At 63.1% G+C, this 27381-nt stretch overlaps 1 protein-coding gene across 1 annotated transcript in view; it reads left to right on the top strand.

The window, feature by feature from the left end:
- SLC7A5 (solute carrier family 7 member 5) overlaps positions 1-25319 on the top strand; it is a 33168-nt gene extending 7849 nt beyond the window's left edge. Inside the window, exons 2-10 of the mRNA XM_030849129.2 lie at positions 6608-6733; positions 16274-16379; positions 16839-16883; positions 17274-17397; positions 17849-17952; positions 18364-18460; positions 19214-19363; positions 20946-21123; positions 22199-25319. Coding sequence (XP_030704989.1) covers positions 6608-6733; positions 16274-16379; positions 16839-16883; positions 17274-17397; positions 17849-17952; positions 18364-18460; positions 19214-19363; positions 20946-21123; positions 22199-22254 — 986 coding nt within the window. The 3' untranslated portion in view covers positions 22255-25319. The remainder of the gene's footprint in view (positions 1-6607; positions 6734-16273; positions 16380-16838; positions 16884-17273; positions 17398-17848; positions 17953-18363; positions 18461-19213; positions 19364-20945; positions 21124-22198) is intronic.
- The last annotated feature ends 2062 nt before the right edge of the window (positions 25320-27381 follow it).

Below are 27381 nucleotides of genomic sequence, written 5' to 3'. Positions count from 1 at the left end.
CCTTGGCAGGCAGACTCCCAACCACTGCGCCTCCAGGGAAGTCCTGGTGTGTTTTGAAATGAAGTGTCAGCCCTGTTCCTGATGCGCGCTGAGACCGCCACCACCAAGCAGGGGGAGCTCTGTAGCCAGGCGTCATCCAGCCCCAGTTAAAAATGGAAAACGTGAAACACGTTCCAGGGCTGGTCGCATTTGAAAATGTGACTCGGCCTGTTAGCAGTTCTTTTTGCAGGAAATCAGTGGCTCGACAAGGGTGGGGGTGTTGGAGGGGCATCGTCCCAACTGGACTGAGGTGTGGCATCCGTTGGCTCCTGTGGCCACTGCCTCTCTCCGCGGAGATCAGACACTGGAATTGGAGCCCTTGGTCCCACCTGAGCAGCCCCTGCCCCTGAGAATTCCTTCATTTTCTTTCCGTTTTCCAGACTCTCTGGAGGCTCCGATCTGGAGTGGCCGGTGGTGGGGTCCTGGGTGGGCCAGGAGCTGGACTGTCACCCTGAGCGGGCTCTGTATTTGAGCGCGCCTGGAAGCGAGGTCGGCCTTCTCAGGTGTTCGGGGTACAGTTGGGTCCTGTGCGTGCACTCTCTTAGAGCCAGTCAAGGTGAATTACACGTCGTGAAGTCACCCACTGGTTCTCCCTGAACTGTCAGAAATACAGGTTCTCGGGCCTGCCCAGTCAGATGCTCTGGGTTGCGGGAACCTGTTTTACGAGGTCCTCAGAGATTCTGATAGGCTCCGGGGTGGGGGGGAGACCTATCTGTTATTAGGAGGCAGCAGAGTTAGGGCAGGAGGGGAAGGTGCTGGGTTGTGGAGGCACAGGCCATCGGGGGGGGGGGGGGCCGGGCCTGGAGTGGAGGGGGCTCTCACCAAGCCCAGCGGATATCTGGGTGTCCAGGACCAGAGTGGAGGCCCCGATGCACCAGGCACCCACTGTGAACGCCGGGTCCCCGTGTGCTGGGCGGTTTGGGACAGTAGAGTAAAGGCAGGACAAGAACGCCAGAGCGACTGGACGCTTTGTCGGTGGTCACTCTCCCAGCTGCCTGGGTCACGCAAGCCCAGGCTTTCCCTGGCCACAGTCGAGGAGCCTCGGCCCACCTGCAGCCGGGGCTCCGGGTCCAGGTGCCCAGCGGGTGCAGCTGTTTGGCGGGTAGAGCTCCGGACGGCAGGTGGGCCGGCTGCCTGGGCCCAGGGCTCGTCCGGCCTCAGTCACGGTAGTCAGCTCCTGCTGCTCTCCGGCCCCGTGACAGCTGCTGCCCCGAGAGACCGGGCTGGCCCGGCTTCCTGCAGCAGGCCCCGCCTGCCAGCCACTTCCGCTCCTGTCTCGGGGGCCGCCGGGGGCCTGCCGGCAGCGCTGCGGGTAAAACGGGGCTCCTCTGCCTGGCGTCTGGGCCCCTCCCACCTGTGTGGGGTGGCAGTTACCGCTGGGCCTCAGACTGGCTTTGCCTCAAGCATTGGCCCTTTTTCTTAGGCGTCCTGAAGCCACGTACAGAAAGCACCTTCTTCAGAGACTCATTTGAGGACGCCCTGGCGGCTTCGTAGGACTCACTTGGTAGTGAGGTTCTAGGCTCTGGGGCTCTGACCCGTGGACCCTGCATGAAACCCGAGTGATACCTGCACTCCCCTTTCCATCCTGGAGGGGGACGGTCCCTACAGACGCTGGGCCGGGGACGAGGGAGGGTCCACGGCTGCGGCCCCATCAGAGACGTGGGGACAGTAGATGGGTTTTCTGATGAGTGGGGGGCCAGCCAGTCCCCAGGTGCTCTGCTTTCAGCTTTCAGATGGTTCTCTTGGCCTCGGTCATGCCGTTGTCTGGTGTGTTTGTCCTCGAGTCAGCAGAGGGGGTGAGGGTGAGGGGACTCCCAGGAGTGCCGGGGACGCTGAGTGATGGAGAGCACGCAGCAGGTGCTCACACTTGGCCCTCGTTGCCGGGTTTGTTGAAGATTTTGTTACTGGCAATACACAAAGTCCAGGGGCAGCCCTGGTCACTGGGCCTGATAAATCCCGTCAGGGTGTCACCCTCTGTCAGAGAGGGAAATGGATTTGGGTGTGTGGTTTCTTTTGTTTTTTTTTAACTTAAAAAATTTTTAATTTTATTTTCGAGTATAGTTGATTAACAATGTTGTGTTAGTTTCAGGTGTACAGCAAAGTGACTCAGTTATACATACACACATATCTATTCTTTTTCAAATTCTTTTCTCATTTAGGTTGTTACAGAATATTGAGCAGAGGGACTTCCCTGGTGGTCCAGTGGTTAAGACTCCGCGCTTCCACTGCAGGGGGTGCGGGTTCGGGGAACTAAGATTTGGGTGTGTTTTTTGTATTTTGTTTTGTTTTGTTCTGGTGTTTTAAAATGAAAACAGGTCCCCTTGCCTTTCAAGCTCTCCCTTGCGAGTGAGACAGCCAGTCGGCTGCGCAGCGTGTACCAGGGGGCTGGGAGGCCGGCCCTCAGTGGCTGACAGCTGACAGCAGCCTATGTGTGAAGAGTTATCATCAGGAGGTGGACCCTGGGGCCTGGAGAGTGAGATAACCGGTCAGGCCGGGGTGAGAGGTCACGTCAGGCGAGGCTGGGCAGGAGCCTTTGGGAACTGCTCAGATAAACGCCCTCCCAGAGACTGGTGGCACCCGTCCCATTTGTACGCTGGTGGGCGGAGCAGTGGCAGCTCCCCACCGGCCACCCTGTGCTCAGGGTCTGGGAGGGTCCCGGAGGCGCTACCCAAGGGGGGTCCTGAGAAATAACAGATGGGGGAGCTGCCGTGCATCCCCGAGCCCGTGGGCCAGCCCCTGTCCTCGGCCCGGGTGGCCCCCTGGGCACGTGTGGCCCTTGCGGTCTGCAGACAGGACTCTGAACTCAAGCCACCTGGTCCGCCAGGCCGCAGCTGGAGTTGGCGCTCATGGCCCGGCTCTAAGTGTGACCAGCTGTCCCCAGGGCCATGGGGTGAGAGCAGCCCAGGAGGCCAGCCAAGGGGTTCTCCCTCCCCCACTGGGCAGCACTTCCTGCTGTCTCGGGCACGAGGATGGGGTACGGGTGGAGCCCCTGGGGTGGGGGGCGGTGGACCAGGGTGTGAGTGCGAGTTCGTGGGTCCGTTGGCAGAGGAACGGTGACTTTGCAGAGGGTGGTGGGCCGTCCAGCACAGCCCCGGGGTCCCCGGCTCATTTGCGAGGTTGAGCTGGGGTGCCCCTGCAGGCCAGCTAGGTGACTGTGTCACGGCGGGATGAGGGCAGGACAGGCACAGCCCTGAAGGGCGGGCTTCCCGCTTGGCCTGTGGCACCAGCCGCCAGGCCCCGCCTGCTCCCGCCTTCTGCACGCAGCCCACTGCCGCTCCTCTCCGGAGGCCGCTGGGCTCTATCTCCCCGGCCCCAGCTGTTGCGGGGTGCTTATCTGGGGGTGCTGGCACGGGGAACCCCGAGGGGGCCGGCTGCCAGCCGGGGTGCCCTCCCGCCAGTGTGCTGGCCTCACCCAGCAGCCCGCCTGCGGGCGCGCTGGGGTAGACTGTCCTCCCCCTGCCACGCAGCGCAGATGGGGGTACTGCCGGGAGTAGTGGTAGTGGCAGCAGCAGACCCTGTGTGACACCCGGAGCCTCTCTTGTCCCTGTCATCCCCCTCCGTCCTGCGGGTGTGGAAGCTGAGGCTCTGAAGAGTCAGGCACCTTGTCCAGGTGACGGGGCCTAAAACCAGTGTAGCCGAGAGGCAAATCCAGCCTCCCAGAGCCTCCCAGCACTGCTTTCCTTAAGGCTGAGAGACACGGGTCCCAGTGAATCCCCTGATTTACTTTAGATTCTGTTTCATTTCAGAGTTTTTTAAAAAGGACACTAGGAAGGATAATAAAGCGTTTGTTTACTCATCAGCTGAAGTCAGTGGACATTAAAGTTTCATCATATGTCTCAGTTCTTCTTTCTATAAAGGAAATGAATATTACAAAGTCCACTTTGTTCTGGGATCCAGCCCATTCCCCTCCCTACTGCAGACGGCCAGCCCGGCCTTGCCTGTCCACTCTCTGACACGGAGCTGAGCTCAAGGAACAATACCCTCTGTCCACAGGGGCTCGGACACCTGCCGGGTGGGCTCCGCTCTGCACAGGCAGGGTGGCACCCTGTGTTCCTGAAGGGGAGGGCCTTGGGTCGGTAGAGGAGGGGCCCTGGGCCTCGGTCCGTCCCGCCCCCAGTGACCACTGCAGGGGGATGGCCCTGGGGCTGGGGCTCTGGGCCAGCCACACCCCCTTCCTGGATCCTCCAGGTCCTTATCTGTGAGGTGGGGAGAGGTGCCCCTGCTCCCCTTGGGGTGCACATCCCAAATGGGGTGAGTCAAACCAGGTGAGTGGTGCAGCGGTAACAGCGAGGGCAGCTGGGCAGGGCTGGCGGCGGGAAGAGCCACCTCCCCGTGTGGCTTGGCCACGGCTCTCCCCACTTCCTGCCTGGCATGAATGGAGGAGTGTGATGCAATCTGTCAGCCTGTTGGCGCATCCGGAAGGGAAGGCCTCAGGGCTGTCACATTCCCCATAATGTGCGACTGTCCTGGAAAAGCCCCCTCCCCGCCTTCCTGTGCCCAGGCTCCCTGGGGCCAGTGATGGGAAGGAACCTGGGCTGCCCTCCAAGGCCCCCTCACCCTGGGTCCCAGCCACGTGGCAGGTCGCACCAGCCTGGATGCCCAGGAGCAGGTAATTCTGCTGTTCAACCTCCTCCCCCACCCCTGCCCCCGACCTGGCGGTGGGAGATCAGACGGGCCTCAGAGATCTGGGTCTGCCCCTAGCACCGTGTACAGGGGTCCTCTCTGAGCCTCTGTTTCCTCTTCTGTGCTGGGAATGGCAGTGCTGATGTACTTAATACGGGACAGCTGTCTCTGCATTGGTCCCGAGGCCCCGAACTGAGAGTGTGTCCACCCCAGAGCCACACGGCGGAGGCCACTGGTCCTGTTTGTCCCTTGCACACGTCGGCCCCTCATCTGAGCCTGGGCTCAGCTCCTGCTGCCGGAGGTGGCTTCAGTGCTGTGCCAGGGATACCCTGTCCCCCCATTCTCACAGCCTCGTGTAAGTGCCACTACCCTGAGGCAGCTCATGTTGCCGCGAGCCTCTGACAGGTGCCGCCTCGGCCCGGGTCCCCACGAGTGCGGGCCCCTCCAGGTGGCTCTTTGCCTTCGTATCTGGTCTGGGAACATCCGAGGGTTTCAGTTTAGGGGTAGCAGCCAGAAGCAACTGGTTTTGAAAGTTTTCAGCCTGAGCTTCCTGAGGGCTTAGCGAACAGTCGTGGTCAGCCGCCGCGTCGGCCAGGCCTAGGGCAGCAGAGAGAAAGTGATGGGGCGGGGGCGGTATTTGGGTATCAGTTAATTCCTGGAAGAGCTAAGCGTGGGCGGGGTGCAGTGCGGGCCCCCGGCCCTAACCAGAGCTCAGGGGGCCATGTCCTGTTTTCCTCACACCTGAACTGTCAGGTCTCATCTAGTTAAACAGCGTGGATTTATTTCGTTGTGGCCTTTCCCTCACATCGTAAAAGTACACATAATTGATTTAGCTGGGGGAGGAAGCCACGTGGCATCTGCCAGCCCGGGGTTGGTTCTGTCTGGAGCAGAAGCCCGGTCCAGACTTTCTCACCCAGCGCAGCCCTTGGGAAAAGCCGGTGTGTGCGGGGCATGGTGGACAGACGCCCTTCCCTTGGGTCCAGGCTGTGCTGGTTAATGTTCGACCGCCAGCCTGCCGAGAATAAAAGGCCCCATTTGCGCCCCGGCCATCTCCCTGGGTAGCTGGCGTCAGCAGTGGCGTGGGCACTGGAGCGCTGGCCTCACGGAGTGCGTGTTTCCACGTGAGACTCGGCCGAGAGGTAGGAACCACCGAGTAGGAAGGCCCGGGTGTTGAGTGTTGGTTTGTTGCCTTTGTTTTAATCTCATTTTGCTTTGTGGTGAGTTTGCAGAGGGGCTGCTGGCGAGGTCCCTGAACACTGAGCGCTGCCTCCACCTCTGCTCAGGACTTGGAGGGTCTCCCTGGGGTCCTAGGCGGGGCCTGCGTGTGTCGGCGCATTGGGGGAGCCTGGCTTAGCTGCCCGCCCCCCGTGTCTCCTCTCCGTCCCCCTGGTGGTGACTGGCATGGAGTTTGGGTCTTTAGTATCTGCTGTGACACCAGCCGCAGAGTTCGTGGTTGTTTGCTATTCTCACCACTGGGAGCCTGGGCTGTGCATCTCCTTCAGCCCCCGTGGACCGCCCCCCCCCCCCCCGGACTTGTCAGGCTGATGCCGCACCCCTTGTGCCCCTGTGGGATCCTACGAGGACCCTCTGAAGAGAGGGTTCCCACCTTGAGAAGTTTGGGTGCCTGTGGGAGAGCCTGACACTTGTGCTGAAGTGTCAGGTGGGAGCAGAAAGGTGACTGAGCACCCCCCCACCCCGAGATGGCAGTGTGGGCGTTCAGCCTGCTCTGAGCCCAGCGCTCTCCTCGAGGGCTCCTGCAGGAGGGACTCAGGTGGCGGTGACGTGTTGAAATTCATTCATTAGGACAAAAAGGCCTTTTTGGCAGCCTGGGGGGCACCTGGGCTCACAGCTGTCTCTCAGCCTGTGACCTCAGGGCTGGGGTTCTGCCCGCCGGCCCCTCTGCCCGTGTTTCCACGGGACTCACTCGCTGCCCCTGTCTCCACAGTACTGCTCACGGCCGTCAACTGTTACAGCGTGAAGGCCGCCACCCGCGTCCAGGACGCCTTCGCCGCGGCCAAACTCCTGGCGCTGGCCTTGATCATCCTACTCGGCTTCATCCAGATCGGGAAGGGTGAGTGCAGCCCCTGGGCTCTCCCAGCTGTCCCGGGAGGCCCTGCTGAGCCTGGGGGCGTGTGGGGGGAGGGGGAGGGGTCCCCGTCTCTGAGCGCCCGGCCCCAAATCCACCGCCTTAGCTAACGGGTGTCACTGGAGTCGGCGCGTCACGCGGTCCCGGGAGAAGCACTGACACTGAGTTAGGCGGGCTGCACGTCACCTGGCGGGTCGTCCGTCCCAGAGCAGCAGGAGAAACAGGTCTGCCATGCAGAGGCTGCTGTCCTGCCCACACAGGGTGGGCCTGGTGGTGACCGGGGTGGGCGGTGGTTCGTGGGGAGAGCTTGGCGACGCGCCTCCTGCATTAGCAGCACGGCCGAGAGGTGCTGTTGCCGGTGCCGCTGGATCTTCCACACGGGAACTTGCCCCCAGCCCCCAGCAGGGTCCCCGTGCCCTGTGGATGGCTGCCCGCCATGCCGACCCCTCCATGATGGGCGCCGATGCAGTGGCGTTTGGTGGCAGTGTGTCTTCCCGCTGGGCCGCGTTCTCGTGAATGTGCCGCAAAGTTTATGCTGTGGGCAGGTGGAGTCTCCCCGTTTCTGGCTACTGAGAGGGATGCTGTCGGGAACATTCTCGAGGGTGTCTCTTGGTGAACGGAGGTACTGGCTTCTCCAGGATGGCTGGATGGCAGGCCCACGCTAGCCTTGTGCGTGGCTGCCACAGATCTGTGGTCACCGTGACGACACAGAGCAGCACCACCCCCACCCCCGTGGCCCCGTGTGTCGGGGAGCGGGGAGACCAGCCTCTGTGTCCCCTGGCTTCCTGGGAGCTCAGGTGCCAGCATCTTCCTAAAGACAAGACTTTGTCTGGAGGACCCCGGCCGGGCTGGGTTCCAGGTACCAGGAGTGCTGACGGGAGCACTAAGGGAGCTGAGGGACTCCCTGCCACTGAGAGCTTATGGGTGGAGACCAGTGGGTAGGAGGAAAAATCCATCCTGCGCCCACCAGACGGTCTAGCTGGGGAGCACGTCAATGTCATTGGAAGAGGACTTGCTGGTGCAGGTTTTGCTTGGCTGGTGTGATTAGATACAGGCTGATGAAGAATGTAGGGGGGCCGGAGTCTTGTAAAAACAAATTTCAGCAGGGAGAGCAAAGCGCCTTTGTTCAGCTTGAATACATAACGTGTTTATAATCCTACTGCCATCGAAAACGTCCCCCCCCGAAGCCATTCCTTTCTGAACCTGGGAGGCAGTGCAGTGTCTGCAAAATTCCTGTCCGCTGGTTTCCCTCCCAGATGGATGCCCTCCCTTGCAGAGGACACTTTGTGAAAACAACCCTTTCCCCACGAGAGTCGCCTGACTTACCCCTTGGGCGGCTGCCCCAAGGATCCCATGCTGAATGTTGGCGGAAGGGCCAGGACCCCTCGGGCAGGGGCTCAGCGCAATGGTGCCCAGATTGGCCGCGAGCCACGGTGCATCTGGAGGACATGACCCCCATCTCGCAGACCTGCCCACGCGCCGTCTCTGCCCTTTACCAGTGCCTGGCCCCGCCTGGCCTGCCTGGTGCCCAGAGGGGCCTGGGGGCTGCAGAAGGGGCTGGGGCGTGGAGCCCGGCAGGTCCAGGTTCCAGGCCTCTGTTCCAGGCCTCGTCCTCGTTGCCAGTGAGACTCGTGGGCAGTCCTGCCCGCCTTCCTGTCCTCCTTCACCAGAACTTTCTGAGGCCCCGGGTGTGGCTCTGTGCTGAGACCCAGTTGAGGACTCGGCCCTGCCGTCCAGGGCTCGCGCTGTGTCTGGTGTGCGGACATCAGACATGTGCGCAGGAGACTCGCAGACGGGCAGGCAGGGCTCGGCCCCGATCAGGAAGGCCCTTCTGAGGGCCAGAGGGACGGCTGGATGAAGGCTCAGAGTTGGTGTGACCGGGGCTGGCTCTGCAGGGCCCGGGAGGGGCTCGGGTGGCCCGGAGGCCGGGGGAGGCACGCATGCGGGGCCTGGCACCACGCGAGGGCTCTGGATCCCCCCCCCTCCCAGCCTTCTCAGCAGGGGGCACTGAAATCAGGCCGGCGTTTCAGAGCCCAGTGGCCATGAAGTGTGGGTGGCGGAGGCTTGGCCAGGGGCGGCCACAGAGAGAAGCAGGCCCGGCGCGTGGTGTGGGGGGGGGGGGTGCCCCGAGGACCAGGGCTGAGTGACAGCGGTGGGCAGAGGGGCACTTCGTGCCCGCTTTGACTTCTCTCTGTCGGCCCTTTACCTACAACACCCAGCAGGCCCACGGCCCTAGGCCAGGCCATTCCGAGACTGGAGGGTGGGAGTGGGGAAGGCTCGTCCCTTGAGCCCCGGCCACTCCTGGAGGACACACAATGGGACCGTTGTGGTTTTGCTCGGCTGTGTCCTCCGGTGGGCGGGCCCCCGGCGTCTCCTGGAGCAATTGGAGCAGCTGGTGTCACCCTGCAGGTTAAGGGTGCCCCCTGGGGGAGCTCACGGGAGGGGGAACCGACAGGCCCGGCCCCGGGCCCTGGCCTCCATGGCAGTTCCTGTGAGGTCACCTGGCGCTGAGACGTAGGCCCCCGTGTCCGGGAGACCTGGGCGTGGAGGCTCCTGGCCCCTGTGCTGATCATGTGTGTCTGGGCACTGCCATGGAGTGACCTAGGGCAGGCGTGGCAGGAGTCCACCTGGGCCGAAGGGGATCCTGGCAGTGGGGAGGCCCCGGTGGAGCTGTGAAGGCCAGCGTGCCCCCAGGGCTGGGACGAGGCTGGGAGTCACTTGACAGTGTGTGTTTTAGTTCTTAGGTTAGTGGGCCCCCAGGGCACAGAGCAGTGGTGGCGCAACCCTGCCCGGCTTGTAGCAGGGTCGGGGTCCAGTCATGACCCCACAAGGCCTGTGACGATGGGCACTGTGTGCGGGGACGAGAGCTCCCTCGAGGCACGGTCCGCCCTGCGTCCTGTCCCAGGGTGTGGTGTCCGGAGCTGGTGGGGAAGGCCCTGGGCAGCCCAGCCAGGTGGCCAGAGCACTGGGGGGCAGGGAGGAGACCCTCGTCCTGGGAGGGTCTGGGTCTCAGCAGGGCCCTTCGCTTGCTAGAGCCTTGGTGTCCTCATGTGTGAAGTGGCCACAGCGGCCCCAGGCCTTGGCTGGGGTTCAGTTCTCCCCACGGTCACCTGTGCCCCAGGAGACAGGGGCGGGGCCAAGGGGGAGGGCGGGCCAGTCTGCTCCTCACCCAGTGCCCAGAGCAGCAGGTCGCGCGGCAGACGTGGGCACCCCTCGGCCACCGCGGGAGGGCTTGGATGCGGGTGTCTCTTTCCTCTGGGTGCTCTTTTTTTTTTTTTTTTTTTTTCGCGGTACACGGGCCTCTCACTGTTGCGGCCTGTCCCGTTGCAGAGCACAGGCTCCGGACGCACAGGCTCAGCGGCCATGGCTCACGGGCCCAGCCGCTCCGCGGCATGTGGGATCTTCCCGGACCGGGGAACCCACGTGCCCTGCATCGGCAGGCGGACTGTCCACCGCTGCGCCGCCAGGGCAGCCCTCCGGGTGCTCTGATTGTTTTTAGTTGAGACCTTTCCGTCGGCCTGCGTGGCTCTGGGCAGATTCCGAGTCCAGAGTCATCACAGGTGGGAAGTCACATGCTTTGCTTGTGCTGCCCTCGGAGATGAGACCAAAGGCCTGGAAGTTGACTCTCTCCCTGCCGACCTTGCTCACCCGTGCCCTGGGTGGTCAGCTGCTCGGACGGGGCCGCAGCAGGACGGGGGCGGCAGCCACACAGCCCTGTGCTGGGCACACTTTGTGCCCAGGGGTCTCTGCAGCCTGTGCAGTGCAGAGAGGGTCCTTTGAGGCTTGAAGCTGATCTTGAGGCCCCGGGGCAGCTCCTCCAGGAGTTTAAAAGACGGATGACACCGGAGACAGACGCTGGCCACGGTGAATGGGCACCGTCACCACCACCCCCGAGGCAGAGCGGAGAATAGGCACCAGACACTGTGCGCTCAGCCCGGGGTGTGGAGATGGGAAAGAGGGACCCGCAGCAAGCCAGCTGTGGGATGCAGCCTCCCAAGGGTGCCTGGTCTCTGGGTGGAGCAGGAGACCCGCTAAGGGCAGGGGTCCTACAGAGCTGACTCTCAGATGGGGCTCAGTCCCACGGCCAAGCACCTGCTCGCTTGGCCCGTGATGGTGAGGCGGGATCCAAGGCCACGGCTGTGGCATGTCCTGACCATGCCTGTGAAGGCACAGTGGAAACAGGGAGTGTTGTGGGGCAGCCGCAGCACAGGACACAGACCAGGGCCTTAAAACGACAGCAGTTACCCCCTCACAGTCTTGGGCTGGCAGTCCAAAACCAGGCCGCGCTCCCTCTGGAACCTGGAGGGAGGAGCGTCCTTGCCTCTTCCAGCTCCAGTGGTTCCCGGGCTCGTGGCTGCATCACTCTGCCTCTGTCCTCACGTGGCCCCCGTGTTTCTGTGTCTTATAAGGACGCTCTCGGGGAATTAGGGCCCACCCTCGTCCGCGGTCTCAACCTTGAGATCCTTGCGTTGATTACATCTGCAAAGATCCTTTTCGAGCAGGTCACCTTCTGAGGTTCCAGGGGGACATGAACTTTGGGGGTACCCTGTGCAGTGCGCTCCACCACATACACAACCATTATGTGGAACCCCAGAGGGTTCAGGAGGGACCAGGTGGAAGGTTCCTGCACAGTGGACACCCGCCCACCCTGGTTCGGGGAATGACGTTCTCACAGTCAGCGTCAGCGTCCTAGGAGGAGTGCCCGTGGGCAGAGGCAGGAGGGAGAGCACTGGGCAGGGCGCGACCTGGTCACCCTGAGGCTCTGGCATTTTTCCAGCTTGCCCCCAGCTGCCATCTCCAGGCTGGGCATTGAGAGACTGTGGGTTCCCATGCCCGGGCCCAGGCCAAGCCTTGGTGAGTGTGACGTAAGCCCGGCAGGACCTTGGGGGGACGCAGACGCCATGAGGAGCCCTTGCCCTCTGATTCAGAGGGGCTGGCACACCCCCCGGGGCTCCTGGTCCCGTCCCCACGCGCACAGCTCCTGAGAGTGGGGTGCCCTGCGCCCCCGGGTCGAGGGTTGCCATGGCTCTGCCTGCATGACGCAGGGGGCTGGGCTGCTTTCCCTGAAATCGGCTCCCGGGGCCTTGTGAACACCCGCACCCCAGCCACCCTGGTTCCCGAGGCTGCCAGGGAAGCCAGGATGCGGCTCTGCGCTAGCTTCCACCTTCCCGCGGCCCTCCGAGATGGGCAGACCCTATGAAGCGGCCTCGGGGCCTGCCCGCACCGCGGGTGAGCCTGGGGGCGGGACCCACCCCAGGTGGCATCACCTTCTGCGTGAGCAAGTTAGAGGCGGCTTTGAGGCCTGCCGGGAAGCCCCAGAGACGGGGTGGCCCAGGGGACCCACACCCCCAGCCCCTGCGGGAGGGCCTGCGCTCCCCCATCTGTCCATCGTGATGACTTTTCTGCCTGCCGGCCTTCTGTGGGCCCCATGAGGACAGAGCTGGAGTGGGGAGCTCGGCGGTCATGGGCGGGGGTAGGGTGTTAACGAGGTCATCCATCCCGTGTCTGGCTGGCATGTGGACCTCTGTGTTTTTAACAAGGATGGCATCCCGGTTTGGGGTCCGGGGCGGGGGACGGCCGAGCACATGAGCCGTGCACCTGCCAGCACCGTCTATAGCGGGATCCCGCCCGGCACTGTCTGCTGTGTTGGCCGTCTCGTCTGCCGGGTATTCGCATCACCCAGACTCCACCCACTGGATGACGCCCCCAGCCGTGACAATCCCAAGTGTCTCCCATCACCGTGTCCCCTGGTTGCTGGGGCCGGTGGGTGGCTGAGACCACCGTGCGGGGTCTGGGATCTGCCCTGATCTGCCCTCCCAGGGGGTTTTCTTGTGTGTCCCCTGCGGTGGCCGCCAGGCACCGAGTGGCTGCGGACACACATCATTCCGTGGGGTGTGGCTGCCTCCCTTGCTTCTTCTACTGCTCTGGAGACTACCAGGCAGGTGCCGCGCACGCCCCCCAGCTCTCCAGACCTCTGCAAGCCCCCCTGCTGTGAGGGCTCCAGCCCCAACAGGATGCCCGGGCGGCACGGGCAGGCAGAGCCACCGTCCCCGGGCGGGCGCCCCCGAGCCGTGCCTGTCCTGGGGGTCCCGGGGCCAAGTGCCTTGCAGAGCCAGCAGGCCCGGCGCCCATTCCAAGGCGCCCGTGGAGAGGAGGGCAGAGCTCGGCCAGTGTTTGGTCGGGTGCCCAGCCCGGCTGCGGGTCTGATCCAGGCGGCCCTCCAGCTCAGACGGAGGCTGGACAGACCCAGGAGTTCTGCCGAGGGGGCCCACGTGTGCACCCAATCGGGCGCTGGCTGTCGGCAGGAGGGAGGTGACAGGGAGGGGGCAGCACAGAGGGACTTGCAGTGGCAGATGGGAGCCCAAAGCAGCCACATTCCTGGCGGAGCTCCCCCTCAACCCCCTGCCCCCTGCACCACCGTGCCAGGAGAGAAGCAGGGGGTGTGCTGGCCTCTGTGCACCTGGATGCCCACTTTCCTCCAGGGCATTCGGGTGCTTTGTAGACAGGGAATGAGGCCCCGGATAACCAAGAGAGCTCCCAGCAGGACGGCCCGGCCACACCTGTCCTACCGAGGCCCCCAGTGGAGCCCGTGAGAGTCTTCAGTCTGCGTTTGGGCCAGAGCAGCTAGTATTTTCTTGGGGTTTCAGAGGCTGCAAAGTCGCTCTAAATCCAGGAAATAACCGTTCTGCAGCAGGAATTCCATCCACCGTCTCAGGGCGATGACGCGTTTACGTCAGGACTCCAAGCCGTTAGCGCAGCGCCCCTTGAAGGCTTCCCAGGCCTCGGGGCTGAAAACGGTGGTTCTGTAACCCCAGCCTGTATTTCAAGCCTTGAATTTATTCTCAGCAAGAGCACAGGCCGTCCTCCTGCATAGCCGTGTCTCTAGCCCACACGTGCACGTGCGTGTATCCGTGGTGCGTGCACATGCACACACGTGTGTACGGTGTCACTAATTCAGATCGTGCTCGAGGTGGGAGCCAGGGTTTTTTTAATAAATTTATTTATTTATTCATCTTTGGCTGCATTGGGTCCTAGTTGTTGCACACGGGCTTTCTTTTAGCTGTGGCAAGCGGGGGGCTACTCTTTGTTGAGGTGCACAGGTTTCTCATCGCGGTGGCTTCTCTTGTTGTGGATCGTGGGCTCTAGGCGTGCAGGCCTCAGTAGTTGTGGTGCACGGGCTTAGTTGCTCCGCGGCTTCTGGGATCTTCCCGAACCAGGGCTCGAACCCGTGTCCCCTGCACTGGCAGGCGGATTCTTAACCACTGCACCACCAGGGAAGTCCTGGGAGCCAGTTTTAATGGCTGCACCGAGATCTATCTTCCAGCATGTGCGAAAAGCAGTTCCCCTTGAAGCACAAGCAGGAGATTGAAGTATGTCCTGATGGGGAAATGGTGCAGATTGAGGAGAAAATCTCAAGTGCCTTACTTGTAAGGAGCCCTTGCTGTGAAAGGCCTTCAGTGTTCCAGAAGTAGTTGCGAGACCCTGAGCGGCAGCAGCAGCACCCTGTAGGGGTGCAGGGTCTTCCGGAGACCTGGGGTCACGGGAGCAGCTGCAGCGTCTGGGAGCGGCTGTCTGCTCAGGAAGCCAGACGCAGGTCCGTGGGCAGGTGGCCTGAGCCTCAGCTTCCCCAACTTGTGGGACAGATGCCCCTCCCCCTCCTCACAGATGTAAAGGAAGGCACATTCCAGAACATGCCATGGGGAGCAGCCAGGCCCTGGGTACCGTGCTGGGGTGCCCTGTCCTGAGCCGGCTCTGTGCACTGCCCCCGCCCACCAGCCTGCTGACCCCCCTGTGACCAGGCGGTCTCAGGACCCGAGCCTGCAACACAGGTCACGTGTGGGTGGCGGGCTGGGTGAGCTGCCAGGCTCCCTGGAGCCTTTCCTCGTCACGAGACCGCGGCCTCATCTGGGGAGCGGAAGGGACCTCCTGCGTCCTGAGTCCTTCTCCCAGCTCACGCCTAAGCACACCTGCAGGGCAGAGTCCAGGCATCCAGGGCATCTGGACCCAGAAGGGAAGTTGGGGTCCCTCCCCTCCCCCAGCGGCGTTTGCCAGAGGAAATGAGTGCTGCCTTGAAGTGCAGGCTTTGACTGGGTAGGATGACGGCGTTTTATGGGAGCCTCCCTGCCACGGGTCCGCTTTTCAACCTCCTCATACCGTCACCGTGTTGTGTTCCTGGGGTGACCAAGGCCATCGCCCTCGTGGAAGGCATGGCGTCCTCCATCCCCCCATCCCCCCGTCCCCCGAGGGACCTGCAGATCCTCCAGCCACGGGTGGCAGTGACCCATGTAGCAGCCCCAGGGTCACGTCTCAGCCTGGTCCCTCGGGTCCTGGACCATGTGCTTCTCAGCAGCACGGGGCACAGACCCTCATATCCAGAGCCATGGGGCCTGTGTCACGGCCGCACCCAGAGCCGGGGAGCCAGGAACGAAAACCCCATGGAGTCTGGCCGAGCCCCTGCCCGTGTCTGTCGGCACCTGGCTGGCAGGCTGGTCCCTCCTTATGGAGCGAGTCTTTCTGGGCCTGGGTGTTATGGGGCCATTTCACAGATGGTGTAACAGCCTCAGAAAGGGCCAGACGCTGTCCTAGTAGCCAGGGACCCTTCTAAGGCCCCCACGTTTCACGTCTACCATACTGGGTTGAGTGGTGGCCCCCAAAACATGTCCAACGGAATCGGTGGATGTGGCCTCATTCAGGAAAAGGGTCTCTATAGGTGTAATTAAGGAAAGGATGGAGCTGAGATCGTCCTGGGTGAGGGGGGCCCTAAGTCCAATGACAGGTGTCCTTTCGGGTCACCAGAGGAGCCACAGCAGAGGTGCCGGTGAAGGCGGGGCAGAGGTTGGAGCGATACGGCCACAAGCCCAGGACGCCTGGGGCCATTCAGGGTGGAAATGGTCAGCAGAGAAGCCAACCCCCTGTGTCCAAGAGCCCAGTACGTCCATCTGGGTTAGGGAACAGAGCTGAGCCCACCGTCCCTCACCAGCTGCAGCCCCTCGGGTACAGCCACGTCCCAGGGCGGGTCCAGGTCGTCTTCGGGAGCTCGTGTGCCCAGACGAGAAGCCTGGCTTACGCTTAGCAGCTCTGGGCTCCCAACACTGAGGGGGAGAGTGGAGACGCAGCCCAGGTGCCCTGACTGGGCCGCATCTTGAGATCTGCAGGGAGCGTCCTCTGAGGCGCCCAGCGCCCTGCAGCCCAGGCAAGGCAGACCCACCCCGGTGCCCGCCCGTCCCAGGCATCCTGTCCCACAGGCACAGATGGGCGCTGGGTGTCCGCCCGGCCGGGGGTCTGCAGAGCTGCCCTCCCCATCTCGAGTGGGCGGGGACAGGGGCCTCAGACCTAGCAGAACCGTGCTCACCCTGCCTGCCTGCCCCGGCCCCTGGGAGTCTGGGGGCTCACAGGTGCATTTAATCTGTTGCATTTTTGTCTATTGCTGTATTTTGATCCAGGAACATTTCGGAACTTGTGGCTTGGCCTCCGTGCCACGATTTCTAACCCAGAATCCCTATCTGTCTGTTTGGCCCCTGCCAGGTAACATGTCCAATCTGGACCCCAAGTCCTCGTTTGAAGGCACCAAAGTGGACGTGGGGAACATCGTGCTGGCGCTGTACAGCGGCCTCTTTGCCTACGGGGGATGGTAGGTTCTAGAACATCCGGGCCCTGGGGCACACATGCCAGACCCCAGAGTGTCCAGAAATCCACACCTCTCGGCCATCCACGGGCAGTTCTACGGGGCGGGGGCAGGAAACCCCATGCTTCCCGAGGAAGCACAGAGGGGTCCTCATAGCAGTGCTGTTCTCGGCTTGTGTCCTGCCCCCGAGAACGGGGCCCCGAGATAAACCTCTGCTGACACCTCAGGGACGGTGCTGCTTCCCAGGGGGGATGGCGCTGGGGAGGGGCAGGAGCATCGCCATCTCAGGAGGCGGCCCGCATGGCCCCAGCTGCTCACCAGGAGGGAGGGAGCGTCCTGGGGGTGTGGGCGTCCCCTCTCCACCGGCCCAGGGCAGCCAGGTCGGACTCCCCGTGGAACCTGCATTCTTTCTTCCCGATGACTGAGGGAGGAACGTATAATAAAAGTCTGCTCTCTAAATTCTAGGAATTACTTGAATTTTGTCACAGAGGAGATGATTAATCCCTACAGGTATGTATGCGAACAGAGACGCGTGTTTTTATCATTTTCACCTGAGAGAAGGAAGAAGCCTGGTTCTGTCCAAGAGCCCATCCTTGGGCTCAGCCCAGCCCCCGACAAAAGCAGTGCATGGCCTTCCGGGAGGGCCCCTGGGGTCAGGATCATGGGGGCCGTGTGATCTAGAAGAAGGTTCGTCCTCAGAATGGGCAGGAAGCCCATTTCACACATGGGGGCGTGGAGGCCGGCAGGGTTGAGTCGCTGGCCCAGGTTTGCACAGCTGCCCTGCCCCAAGCGCCACCTTCCAGCCACTTGCTGGTCACGTGCCGCTTCCCCTGCAGCGAGGGACAGGCCCGGCCCTGTCGTGGGCTTCATTTTGGTGATGTGCTCGCCCGGTCCTTGCAGAAACCTGCCCCTGGCCATCATCATCTCCCTCCCCATCGTCACCCTGGTGTACGTGCTGACGAACCTGGCCTACTTCACCACGCTGTCCCCTGAGCAGATGCTCACGTCGGAGGCTGTGGCCGTGGTAAGATGCCACCTGCCGCTAAGAGCCGGCCGCGGCCCTCCGAGCCCACGATGAGAAGCAGGCCGGGCCCCTCGTCTGCAAAGTGTGCTCCTCCTCAGAGGGGTTGAGCTGGTGCTTTACCAAGCCTGCCAGCGGGCGCAGGGCGCTGGCTGTGCGTGGGGCCCAGGGAGCTTCAGCAGCGCTGGTGCCCAGACCGCCCTGCACAGCTTTAAGCTGGCACGTCTGGGGTGGTTCCAGTGATGGTCGCTCTTAGAGCCGAGGGGCTGAGTCCATTACGGACCTCCAGCCCCACCTCAGAGGCCTGTCCCACCTTCCGAATGAATACTGAGCCCCCGGGGAGGGGATTGTGTGTGGGCCAGCCCGGGGGTGGGGGGCGGTGAGGCACCTGCGGACGGCCAGGTGGGGCAGTCGGGGCGTCGCGGGGCAGGGCTCACGCTCAGCGTCCGTCTAGGACTTTGGGAACTACCACCTGGGCGTCATGTCCTGGATCATCCCCGTCTTCGTGGGTCTGTCCTGCTTTGGCTCCGTCAACGGGTCCCTCTTCACGTCTTCCAGGTGAGCCCCGCCAGGGCCGCCGCCCTCGGTCACTCAGGCTCTGGCGGCAGAGCGGTGGAGCGGGCGGGGCTGCGCGTGGGGAGCTGCTGCGCGTGGCTTTCTCGCGTGCTCTCGGAGAGCTCTAGTTTTTGTTACTTTGAGTAATAACATAGCTGTCAAAACATTCAAGTGACACAGAAATAACGCACGTTCCTGCTCAGAGGTGACACAACTGCTGTGTCCGTCCAGGCTCTCTCGTGGGTTCACGTGAGCCCTGTGGGGGGCTGGAGGTGACAGGGCCCCTTGCCAGCTGGCTCCGTGGGGGACACCAAGGCCCACGGCAGGGAGCCCGGTCCTCAGCACAGGCCCCCTCCGCTCCCCACCTGCCTGGGTCCCTCGGCCGAGGCCGACCGCCTTCCCCTCTGTCCTCAGGCTGTTCTTCGTGGGAGCCAGGGAGGGCCACCTGCCCTCCGTCCTCTCCATGATCCACCCGCAGCTGCTGACGCCCGTGCCCTCGCTCGTGTTCACGGTGAGTCCCCGCCCTCCATGGGGCGGGGGTCACTGGCGGGGCGAGGTGGAGGGTGGGCGTGTCCCTCGGGGATTGTTGGGGGCTCTGCAGAGGGAGTCCGGGGAGCGGCCACGCCGTCCCGGCTCCGCCTAGTGTCACCGGGCTGCGGGCCGGAGGCCAAGGTGCAGGTGAGACGGGCTGTAGCGCGAGGTGTGTCTCCACGTCAGGCTCTTCGCCACACGCTCCCCTGAACTCCACAGGGCGCTGGATGGTTTTTTGTTTCTCGTTCCAAAATTAATACATGGTGGTTATTAAAAAAGAGAGAGAGAGAAACAAGAAGCAGAAACAACCTGGAGGCGTGTGAAGCCAAACCCCCCCCGCGGGGCAGCGCGTGGCCTGTGACCCCTCCTTGAAATCCAGGCGCCTCGGCCCCTTCCCCGCCAGCGCTGGAAATCCAGGCGCCTCGGCCCCTTCCCCGCCAGCGCTTGAAATCCAGGCGCCTCGGCCCCTTCCCCGTCAGCGCTTGAAATCCAGGCGCCTCGGCCCCTTCCCCGCCAGCGCTTGAAATCCAGGCGCCTCGGCCCCTTCCCCGTCAGTGCTTGAAATCCAGGCGCCTCGGCCCCTTCCCCGTCAGCGCTTTCCTTGGCCGTGAGGGCCTGCGTGTCCCACAGACCACATCTTCCTTTAAGACGGGAGTGGGTGCGTGCGGTCAGCCTGCCCGCCAGGTGTGTCCTGGCGGCGGCAGCGGCTCACGGCCCGTCCCCGTGCTTGCAGTGCGTCATGACCCTGCTGTACGCCTTCTCCAAAGACATTTTCTCCGTCATCAACTTCTTCAGCTTCTTCAACTGGCTCTGTGTGGCCCTGGCCATCATCGGGATGATCTGGCTCCGCTACCAGAAGCCAGATCTGGAGCGGCCCATCAAGGTGAGCGTCCACGCGGTCCCCACGTGTGCCCGGGCAGCCAGCGTCGCTCTGCGGGCCTCCGTCCCCTCTGCACACCGGAGCTCAGGGCACCCTTCTCCAAGGGCCCTGGTGAGAAGCCTTGAGTTCTCCTGATGACTGTTTGATTCTAGGTGCTGGGGTTCGTCAAAGGACACGATAGTCACCCCCCACCCCCAGCACCTAATCCTCCTAGAGCTTATCTTCTAGCGAAAGGAGAGGAGCAGGAGTAAGCAGCTTGCGGCCCCGGGCGGCCGGGGTGGCCGTGAGCAGACTGCACGTGGGCGGAGGGGACGGGCCCCACCTTGTCTGGGGAGGGGCGCGTCCTCTGACTTTGCCCCTGAGTGAATGGGGGCTTTTCGGGACCAGGCTGCCCACCGTGCCCCCAGCCTGAGGTCGGCTCTCTGTGTCCTCATAAACTCAGTACTGGGCACAGCTGCCCAAGGGCGACCTTGTTTCTCCAAAAAGGGGGTCACACCCCTGCTGGGGAGGCCTGGTGAGCACGTCAGCTATGCCCCCGACAGTCATGGCGGAGTGAGAGGGCAGAGCCCGTGGCGTGGCGGCTGCCGACCGGCAGCTCCTGCCCTTCATCCGGTCCTGGTGGCGTGTGGCCAGCAGCTGGCGCCTGTCCAAGGGCCCCTCGCCCACCGAGCAGTCCTGCGATGCCAGCCAGGACCAGACTTCCTGTCTTGGACAGGTTCCGCCAGGGGACCCAGCGACCTCAGTGCCCTGGACCACCTTGCTCCCTGCTTGTGGGGAGCAGGCCTGTCCTTGTGGAGCTGGGGGTGGAGCAGGCATGAGGGCCGACCTGATGGGACCTTCGCTCACCCCAGGGTCTCTTGCCAAGGTGTAGACAGAGGGCGGGTTCCGGGTGTGGACAGGCCGCCTGGCAGGAGGCACGGTGGGTGCAGACAGGGGACAAGTGTCCCTGGGGCCCTGGCCGTGCTGTGGGTGCCTCTGTGGCTCCTCTTCCGGGCCCTGTGTGGGCGGGGCTGTCTGCCAGGCAGCCACGCAGCCTGTGGTCCAGTCCATCCGCAAGGACTCTCTGAGAAGGTGGGCACCCCTTGCCTATTAGCGGGTGGCCACGGCCTTCCCAGAGGCATTGCCCCAACACCACGGGACAGTGGTGAGGGGCGGGGCCGGGGGCCCGCCCTGCGATGTGGGAACCAGGGGGGCCCACCTTCCCCCACCTGGGAAGCCTGGTTGGTCCAGCTCACCCGCCAGCACCAGCTGGGCTTTGGGTAATTACTGCCCAGTGCTGGGTGCTGAGGTGGGTACACGGAGAACAAGGTTCTCAAGAGGCCAGCACGACCCAGGGGAACCTCAGGCCCTAGTAAACCCTAGAGACGCTGCGCGGCGAGTGTGGCAGCCCGGGAGGCCGGGCCCTTTTGGATCCGGAAGGATCAGCTGGGCGCAGGGCTGTCCGGGGGGGTCCATGGGAGGGGCTGCGGGGGCCCAAGGGCGAGGCCGGCTGTGGCGGGGGCACAGGGAGGGCGCCGTGCTCCCAGGGCTGGCCAGGACAGGCGGGGAGGCCCCGCTCCCCGTGTCAGCTGCGTCCCCTCCGCAGGTCCACCTGGCTCTCCCGGCGTCCTTCATCCTGGCCTGCTTGTTCCTGATCGCCGTCTCCTTCTGGAAGACGCCCGTGGAGTGCGGCATCGGCTTCGCCATCATCCTCAGCGGCCTGCCCATCTACTTCCTCGGGGTCTGGTGGAAAAACAAGCCCAAGTGGCTGCTGCAGAGCATCTGTGAGTACCTCCCCCCCGGCCGCGCCTCCTCCACCCGCCCTGGGGTCTGCCCCGCCCGCCTGGCCGGGAGCGACGCGGCAGGCAGTGCCCACGGCCGGGGGTCCGCGGGGGGTCGGGGTCGGGACGCGTGAGGCCCTGGCCGAGCAGACCGAGCTGGGCGTGTCGGGTGGCGACCTGGCCTACGTGTTTCAGGGTAAGGCGCTCAGCTGCGCACCAGCTAATCTCAGAACAAGGGATTCCAGAAAACCAGGCCGCTCTTGCCAAGTAACGAAATCCCCGTCTGCCGCCAGCTTAAACCCAGCCGGCTGAGGAGGAGAAAACAGGGTCTGCACTGTGGCCACAGGGCTCATTTACAAGCCTGGTTCAGGACCCTGTGCCGAGACCACTGTTAGTGTGACCGGCTCCTGCATGGGCTTCAAAATCCCCAGGGTAGCCGTCCCAGAATTTTCATGGGCACCTGCCCGGGGCCCAGGACGCTGCCCATCATGTTGCTGGGGCTTTGCCTCCAGCCCGGACTGTAGTCCCTGTTGAAGAGCTGTCGGAACACACCAAGGGCCTAGAGCAGGGCCCCTCCGTTCTGAAATCTCCCCCGAGTGATGCTCGTGGAGGCTCTGTGGGTGATGAGTTCACCTGGGCGCCAGCACACCCGCCTGTTCCAGCCCCTCTGAGGACCGCGGTGGGCGTGCTGGCTGCCGGTCCTGGAGGTCTGCCAGGCGGTGGCCCAGGTGTGGTGTCACAGGCCTCCAGCAGGGGGGCCACCATCTAGTTACGTCTCTCGATGGCCCTGGGGTCTGAACCGGGATGGGGGTGGAGCCGGCACCCGCCTGTTGCCGGGATCCTTGGCCTCACCTCCCTGAGTAACGTAACCCTCAGGAGGCCTGCAGGCCCGAGGTGCGCACGTGCGCGCACACACACGCAAATTGGGAGGCTCCACATAAATGTCTGGCTTTCTGGCTTCTCCTACAACCTCAGGACGCATCAGGACGGGGCGGGGTGAGCCCACATCCCTCGCTGCCCTGACCCCCCAGGCCCGGGACCAGAGGATCCCCAAGTAACTCCGCTCTTCTCCTGGCAGTTTCCACGACGGTCCTTTGCCAGAAGCTCATGCATGTGGTTCCCCAGGAGACGTAAGCGACAAGATCTGAGAAGCTGCCGGAAGGAAAACGCAGAGATTGTTTTAAACCACCCACCCCTTAGAAAGCGACTCCGGTTCCATCATCCAGGCAGCTCAGCTGGGGGCTCCCACCGTCCCTCCCCCGGGGTGGCGGCCGGGCCACTGTGAACCCTGGTACGAATTTAGTCCCAGAAGACGGATGTCTGTGGATACCTCTCGAGCGTGCAGGCGGGAATGTTGGACCGAGGAGGCCGCGGGGCTTCCTGCCGAATCAGGCCTTCTCCCTTCTCACCTTTGTGTATTTGTACTTTTTTTTAACTCTATTTTATTTTTTTTGGCCGCGCCGTGCGGCGCGTAGGATCTTAGTTCCCCGAGCAGGGATCGAACCTGTGCCCCCTCCATTGGGAGCACCGAGTCTTAACCACTGGACCGCCAGGGAAGTCCCTTTATTATTTTTGTTTTAACTTAATCTTAGGTCGCGTCGACGCCACCAAGATGATTATTTTTTAAAGAAACGTGTGTTGGCGGAGGGGGGGGGGCGTCTTTTCTCCCCTAATGCCACCCGTAGCACGATGTGCCTCAGAGGGACCAGATCCTGTCGCCAGGTTCCGGCACGTCTCGAGAACGGAGAGGTTCTGAGAACCCCCGGCAGTGTTCCGGGCTCGGCCTCACCCTCTGGACGGTGGCCTGGACACACGCGCTTGGGCTTTGCCGTTTCTCTGTTACCGTAGATGTAGTGACTTGCGTGAAACTAACCCACGTGCTCGTGTCTCGTTGCCTTAAAGACCTGCGCTAGCTCCCTTCCCCACCCCAGAAAAGAAAGAACATCTGAATGAAAGGCTTGTAGAAGGAAAGGCCTTGGGCTGATTGACAGTGGTGCCCTGGTGCCTGCCGCGGGCAGGGGCATCCGAGCGGAAGTCAGGGGCAGCTGGGAGACCCCGGACCTCCCACCGGGACGTGCAGATCGGGGCCAGTTTGGGGGCTAGACCCGGTCACTCAGGACACCTTTGGGCTCCTGACTGTACAGTCTCTCCCTGGACACCAGCCTGAGCAAAGGCCAGAAGCTTCCAGCAGCTCCTATGCTGGGCGAGTGGGCAGTGCTGTTGCAGGTCAGGTCTGCATCGGTTTTGGAGCCAAGCTCTAGTCCTTTGAAAGCTTCACACTTGAAATCTGGAAGCAGACGCCGTGATCCCTCGTGGGCTTCTCCTCTGTGTTCCCGCAAGGCAGCTCTCCCGGGCCTCGAGGGCTGGATGGCAGCCCTGCCAGCTATCGGGGGCTGGCTCTCAGCTCCTGGCCAAGGCGCTGCTGTCCCCGCCCCCGTCACCTGTCCCAGACTCGGGGAGCTCGAGTCCAGGCCTCGGCACTCTGCACCTGCTCTGAAGGCCACCTGACTCGGGGTCTGGCTCCCGCTGAGACCAGCATGGTACACCCGCCCTCCCCTCCGGAGAGCCTGTGCTCGCAGGCTTTCGTGTTTGTGGTTCCCATAGCATTTTCCCCAGGGGAGGCAGCCGAGGCCCAGAAGCTCCTCTGGCCTGGCCACCGGCTGGCTTTCCTGTGCTGTCACTGTCCACAGAGTCAGCTTGGGGAGCAGCGTCACCAAAGGTCAGATCGGCTCCCTCCCGGCCCCTCTTAGGCGCTGGCGGCTCTGCCTTGGTCTCTGACCCCTGACCTTCCCACCAGGGGAAGGATGAGACTAGCCCTTGGGCATCGAGCCTCACTGCTCAGCTGTAGCCATTTCCCAGGGGCCATGTGAGCTCCGAGTGGCCAGTCCATCCACTGCCACCCACCTGGGCTCCGGGGCCCCGCATGGTCCGATGGGCCCAGAGAGACCTGACAAGCAGCTTGTTGCGGGGGGCCAGGCTGGGCATTGAGGCTGAAACAGAGGTGGCCACGTGTCCACCCCTCCCTCTTCGTGCTGGTCAGGAGACCCCTGCCCGCCTGTAGCTCCTGACGTGTGAGGAGGACTGACGTCCACGGAGGTCTCCTCACCAACTCAGTTGTCCCGGGGCTGTAAGCCACACATCTAGGGGCTCAGCTCAGCGTCTGAAGGCAGAATGTCATCCAGCAGGTCAGAGACCTGGTTTTAGACTTTCTGTATTGGGGCCTCAGTTTTCTCACCTGTAAATGGGGCCCGCAGCTGCTGTACCACCTGCCTGGTGGGATTGTGCCCCTTCAGGAGGAGACTGGCCATCGTAGCCACCGCAGCCCCTCGTACAGCTGGCGGGCAGGGTGCTGCCTGGGGTGCACGGCCCACTGCCTTTCCCACCGCAGCCCCTCGCACAGGGGGCGGGCAGGGTGCTGCCTGGGGTGCACTGCCCACTGCCTTTCCGCGGGGGTCCAGCAACCGCTGAGCAGATTTTGGCCTCTTTGCCTCCAGGGTGTCGGGGCGACACTTAGGACGCATCGTGGTCAGACCACTGGCTCTGGACGTGACCTGGCAGAGTGCAGGGAGCCAGGTGTCCCTGTCCAGACTGCAGTGGCCTTCCCACCACGTGCATCTTGGGGAAGTGGGGTGGCGCCAGCCCTGCAGGAGTGACGGGGCCCCTTTGTGCACTGAAAGGTCAGAGGTCGTTCTGAAGCGTGGCTCTCCACAGCATGTGGGAAGGCAGGTGGTGGGCCCAGGCTGTGATTCTTGGGGCTGTGGGGTCCCGAGCAGCCCAGGGCCCCCGCCCGCCCCTTAGAAGGCAGGCGTGTCTGTTCTGGGGCAGAGACTCCACTCCCGACCACACTACTGACAAGTGTCCTGAGCGTTCACCTTCGTGGGTTACTTTTTTTTTTTAAGCCATGTTTTGGCGTAACAAGCGTGCAGCCGTTCTGCTTTGTTTCGTCCTCACGTCTCACTAGTGTGAGGGATGCTGTTGGCACCGTGTTTATTCACCACGGGAGTGGTGCACAGCCCAGCTGCTCCACGGGTCCCAGCCACGCCAGCCGCCCACCACGATGTCGCGCGGTGACGTGTGTGACTTCACGCCTCTCTCTCCTGCCAACCGCTACCCTGTTACATGCTTGGCTGGTTCGGGATGGGCAGTTCTGTGTTTTGTGGGGGGTTGTTTGTTTCTAAAGAAGAATTATAAGCACTGCTGATGGTTTTCTGTCTTGTATTCAGCGCCAGGTTCTGGCTGTAGGGAGGTTCCTGGAGGTGCCTCCCTGGGGTGGGGGTGGGGGTGGGGTTGATCATACGCCTCCTTGCCCGGTTCGTTCATTCATTCATTCATTTGCCAACAGCCTCCTCGAGGCCACAGGTGGGTGCTCGGGGCCAGGGAGGAGGCGAGGGGATGAGAGGGGGGAGTTTGGGTCCAGCTCTCAGGAGGGACCTTGAAGTTGGGGCCGAGGAGCACAGGCCTGGCCTTGGGGCGACGGCCAGGCCGGGACCAGCGCCGGGTCGGAGGGAAGGGACAGGCTTCCACAGCAGCCCTGAGGGTAGTCATCACAGCCTCGGGGCCCTGCCAGCCCTCGCTCGATGCCGGCAAACTCCACTCCTCGCGGGGCCGTGCGTGGCGGGACGGGGGAGGCCGCCTGAACCTCAGCGAGGGCAGGAGGCTCGTCCACGGCGGCTGCTGCGCGAGCCCCGGCTGCCGGGACCAGGGGCCTTGGGTGCCCCTGGGGAGGCTTCCACTCCAGCCCCTGGGCTTGGGGCAAGGGAGTACCAGCCACGGGCCAGGTCCTGGTGCTGCCCCCAGCGGGGTGGGTGCCCAGGGTCCCTGAGCACCACGTAGCTTCGCTTTTTGCTGGAGAAAACCTATTACTCCAGGGAGACCAGCTGAACGAAATCCCAGGGGCAGCCCCGTGAGATGCACAGACCGTGATGCATCCACTAGTGTGTTGAAAGTCCTGCTTCCGTCTCCAGGGGAGCAGGTGGGACACACGAAAGGGCACGGGCATCCTGATCGTTCCTTGGCCCTCAACGAGAGTGCCTTTCACGGTCACTGACGGAAAAGGGTCTGGACACGAAAGGACAGGTCTCACACCAACCTGAATGAACTGCCCCACGCGTGTGGTCTGAGCGGAGCTGGTCAGGGTCCTCTGGGGCAGGAGGGGGCAAGAGAAGAGAAACGTCTCCGGGTGGGGGACCAGGGCACTTTGGCCCAACCCTGTGCACAGAGAGAGCAGCCTGTTTGGAGAAGGTGGGGAAGAAGGTGGTGGGATGCTGGCTGCTGGGGGAGGCCTCTTCTCGTAGTCCCCGAATTCTTGGGAAATTGCCTGGGGAAGCGGCCGGCGGGGTCAGGCTGTCGGCAGCGAGGCATGGGCCTCTGACATCGCTGAGCCAGCCCTGCCCGTGGGGTTAGCCAGAACCACCGTGAGGGCGTGGGATCTCGGCAGACTGGGGATGGGGGCCAGGCAAGCGGAACTGGATTCCAGGCAGAGTGGGACGGGGCGGGGGTGACATCCGGGCCCAGTGGGAGAGCTCAGACACCCCACGACGTTACGAGCACCCTGGGGAGGAAGCAGCACCCCCTGGCGCTCCTGCCTCTGGACAGGACCCTTTCGTGCGTAGTAAACGTGTGACCCTTCCCTGGTCTCCAAGATGGTGAAGGGGTGGCCCAAGAACCAGGAGAGCAGCACATCCTCGCCCCCAAAGGCGCCCCCTGCACTCGTGGGGCTGCCCCTTGGGGCCCCAGGACCCTTCCCCCTCCTGCCTGAACTGCTCCTCAATTTCTTCGTGCGCCCGGCCACGCCACACAGGCCCCGAGCTGCATGCGTTACTTCTTGGGGCCCAGAGTCTGGCAAGACCCAGATCCTTGTTCTCCAGCCACAGGGTGACTTAATTCTGCAAGTAGGAACTCAACGGTGATTAAACTTAAACGCCCAGATCACACCAACACCCTGGGTGATCAGATCTTCACAGAACCTGTCTCTACCCGTTTCACTGGAGAACACATCCTCTCTGGGTCAAAGAGGGGCACAGAAGGTTCCAGAAGCCGCTCTCCCTCATTGATCTCTGTGCAGGCTGGTCGAAGGATGGCATGTGGCCCCCAGACGGGCTCTTACCCTCACCCCCTCCCCGAAGGAGGGCTCTGGGACCCAAAGTCGGCGTGGGTCTGGCCCTGCCCACCTCGCGGTCCCAACCCTTCCAAGCCCGGGCAGGTAGCAGCCACCTGCGCTCTCTGGGCCAGCCAGGCCCCTGAACTTGGGAATGCAGGAAG

This window comes from Globicephala melas, chromosome 19 (genome assembly GCF_963455315.2).
Source record: "Globicephala melas chromosome 19, mGloMel1.2, whole genome shotgun sequence".
In the NCBI taxonomy this organism is placed as follows: domain Eukaryota; kingdom Metazoa; phylum Chordata; class Mammalia; order Artiodactyla; family Delphinidae; genus Globicephala; species Globicephala melas.
The sequence above is the reverse complement of the archived record's forward strand: the minus strand, read 5'-3'. Positions and strand labels throughout refer to the sequence as shown.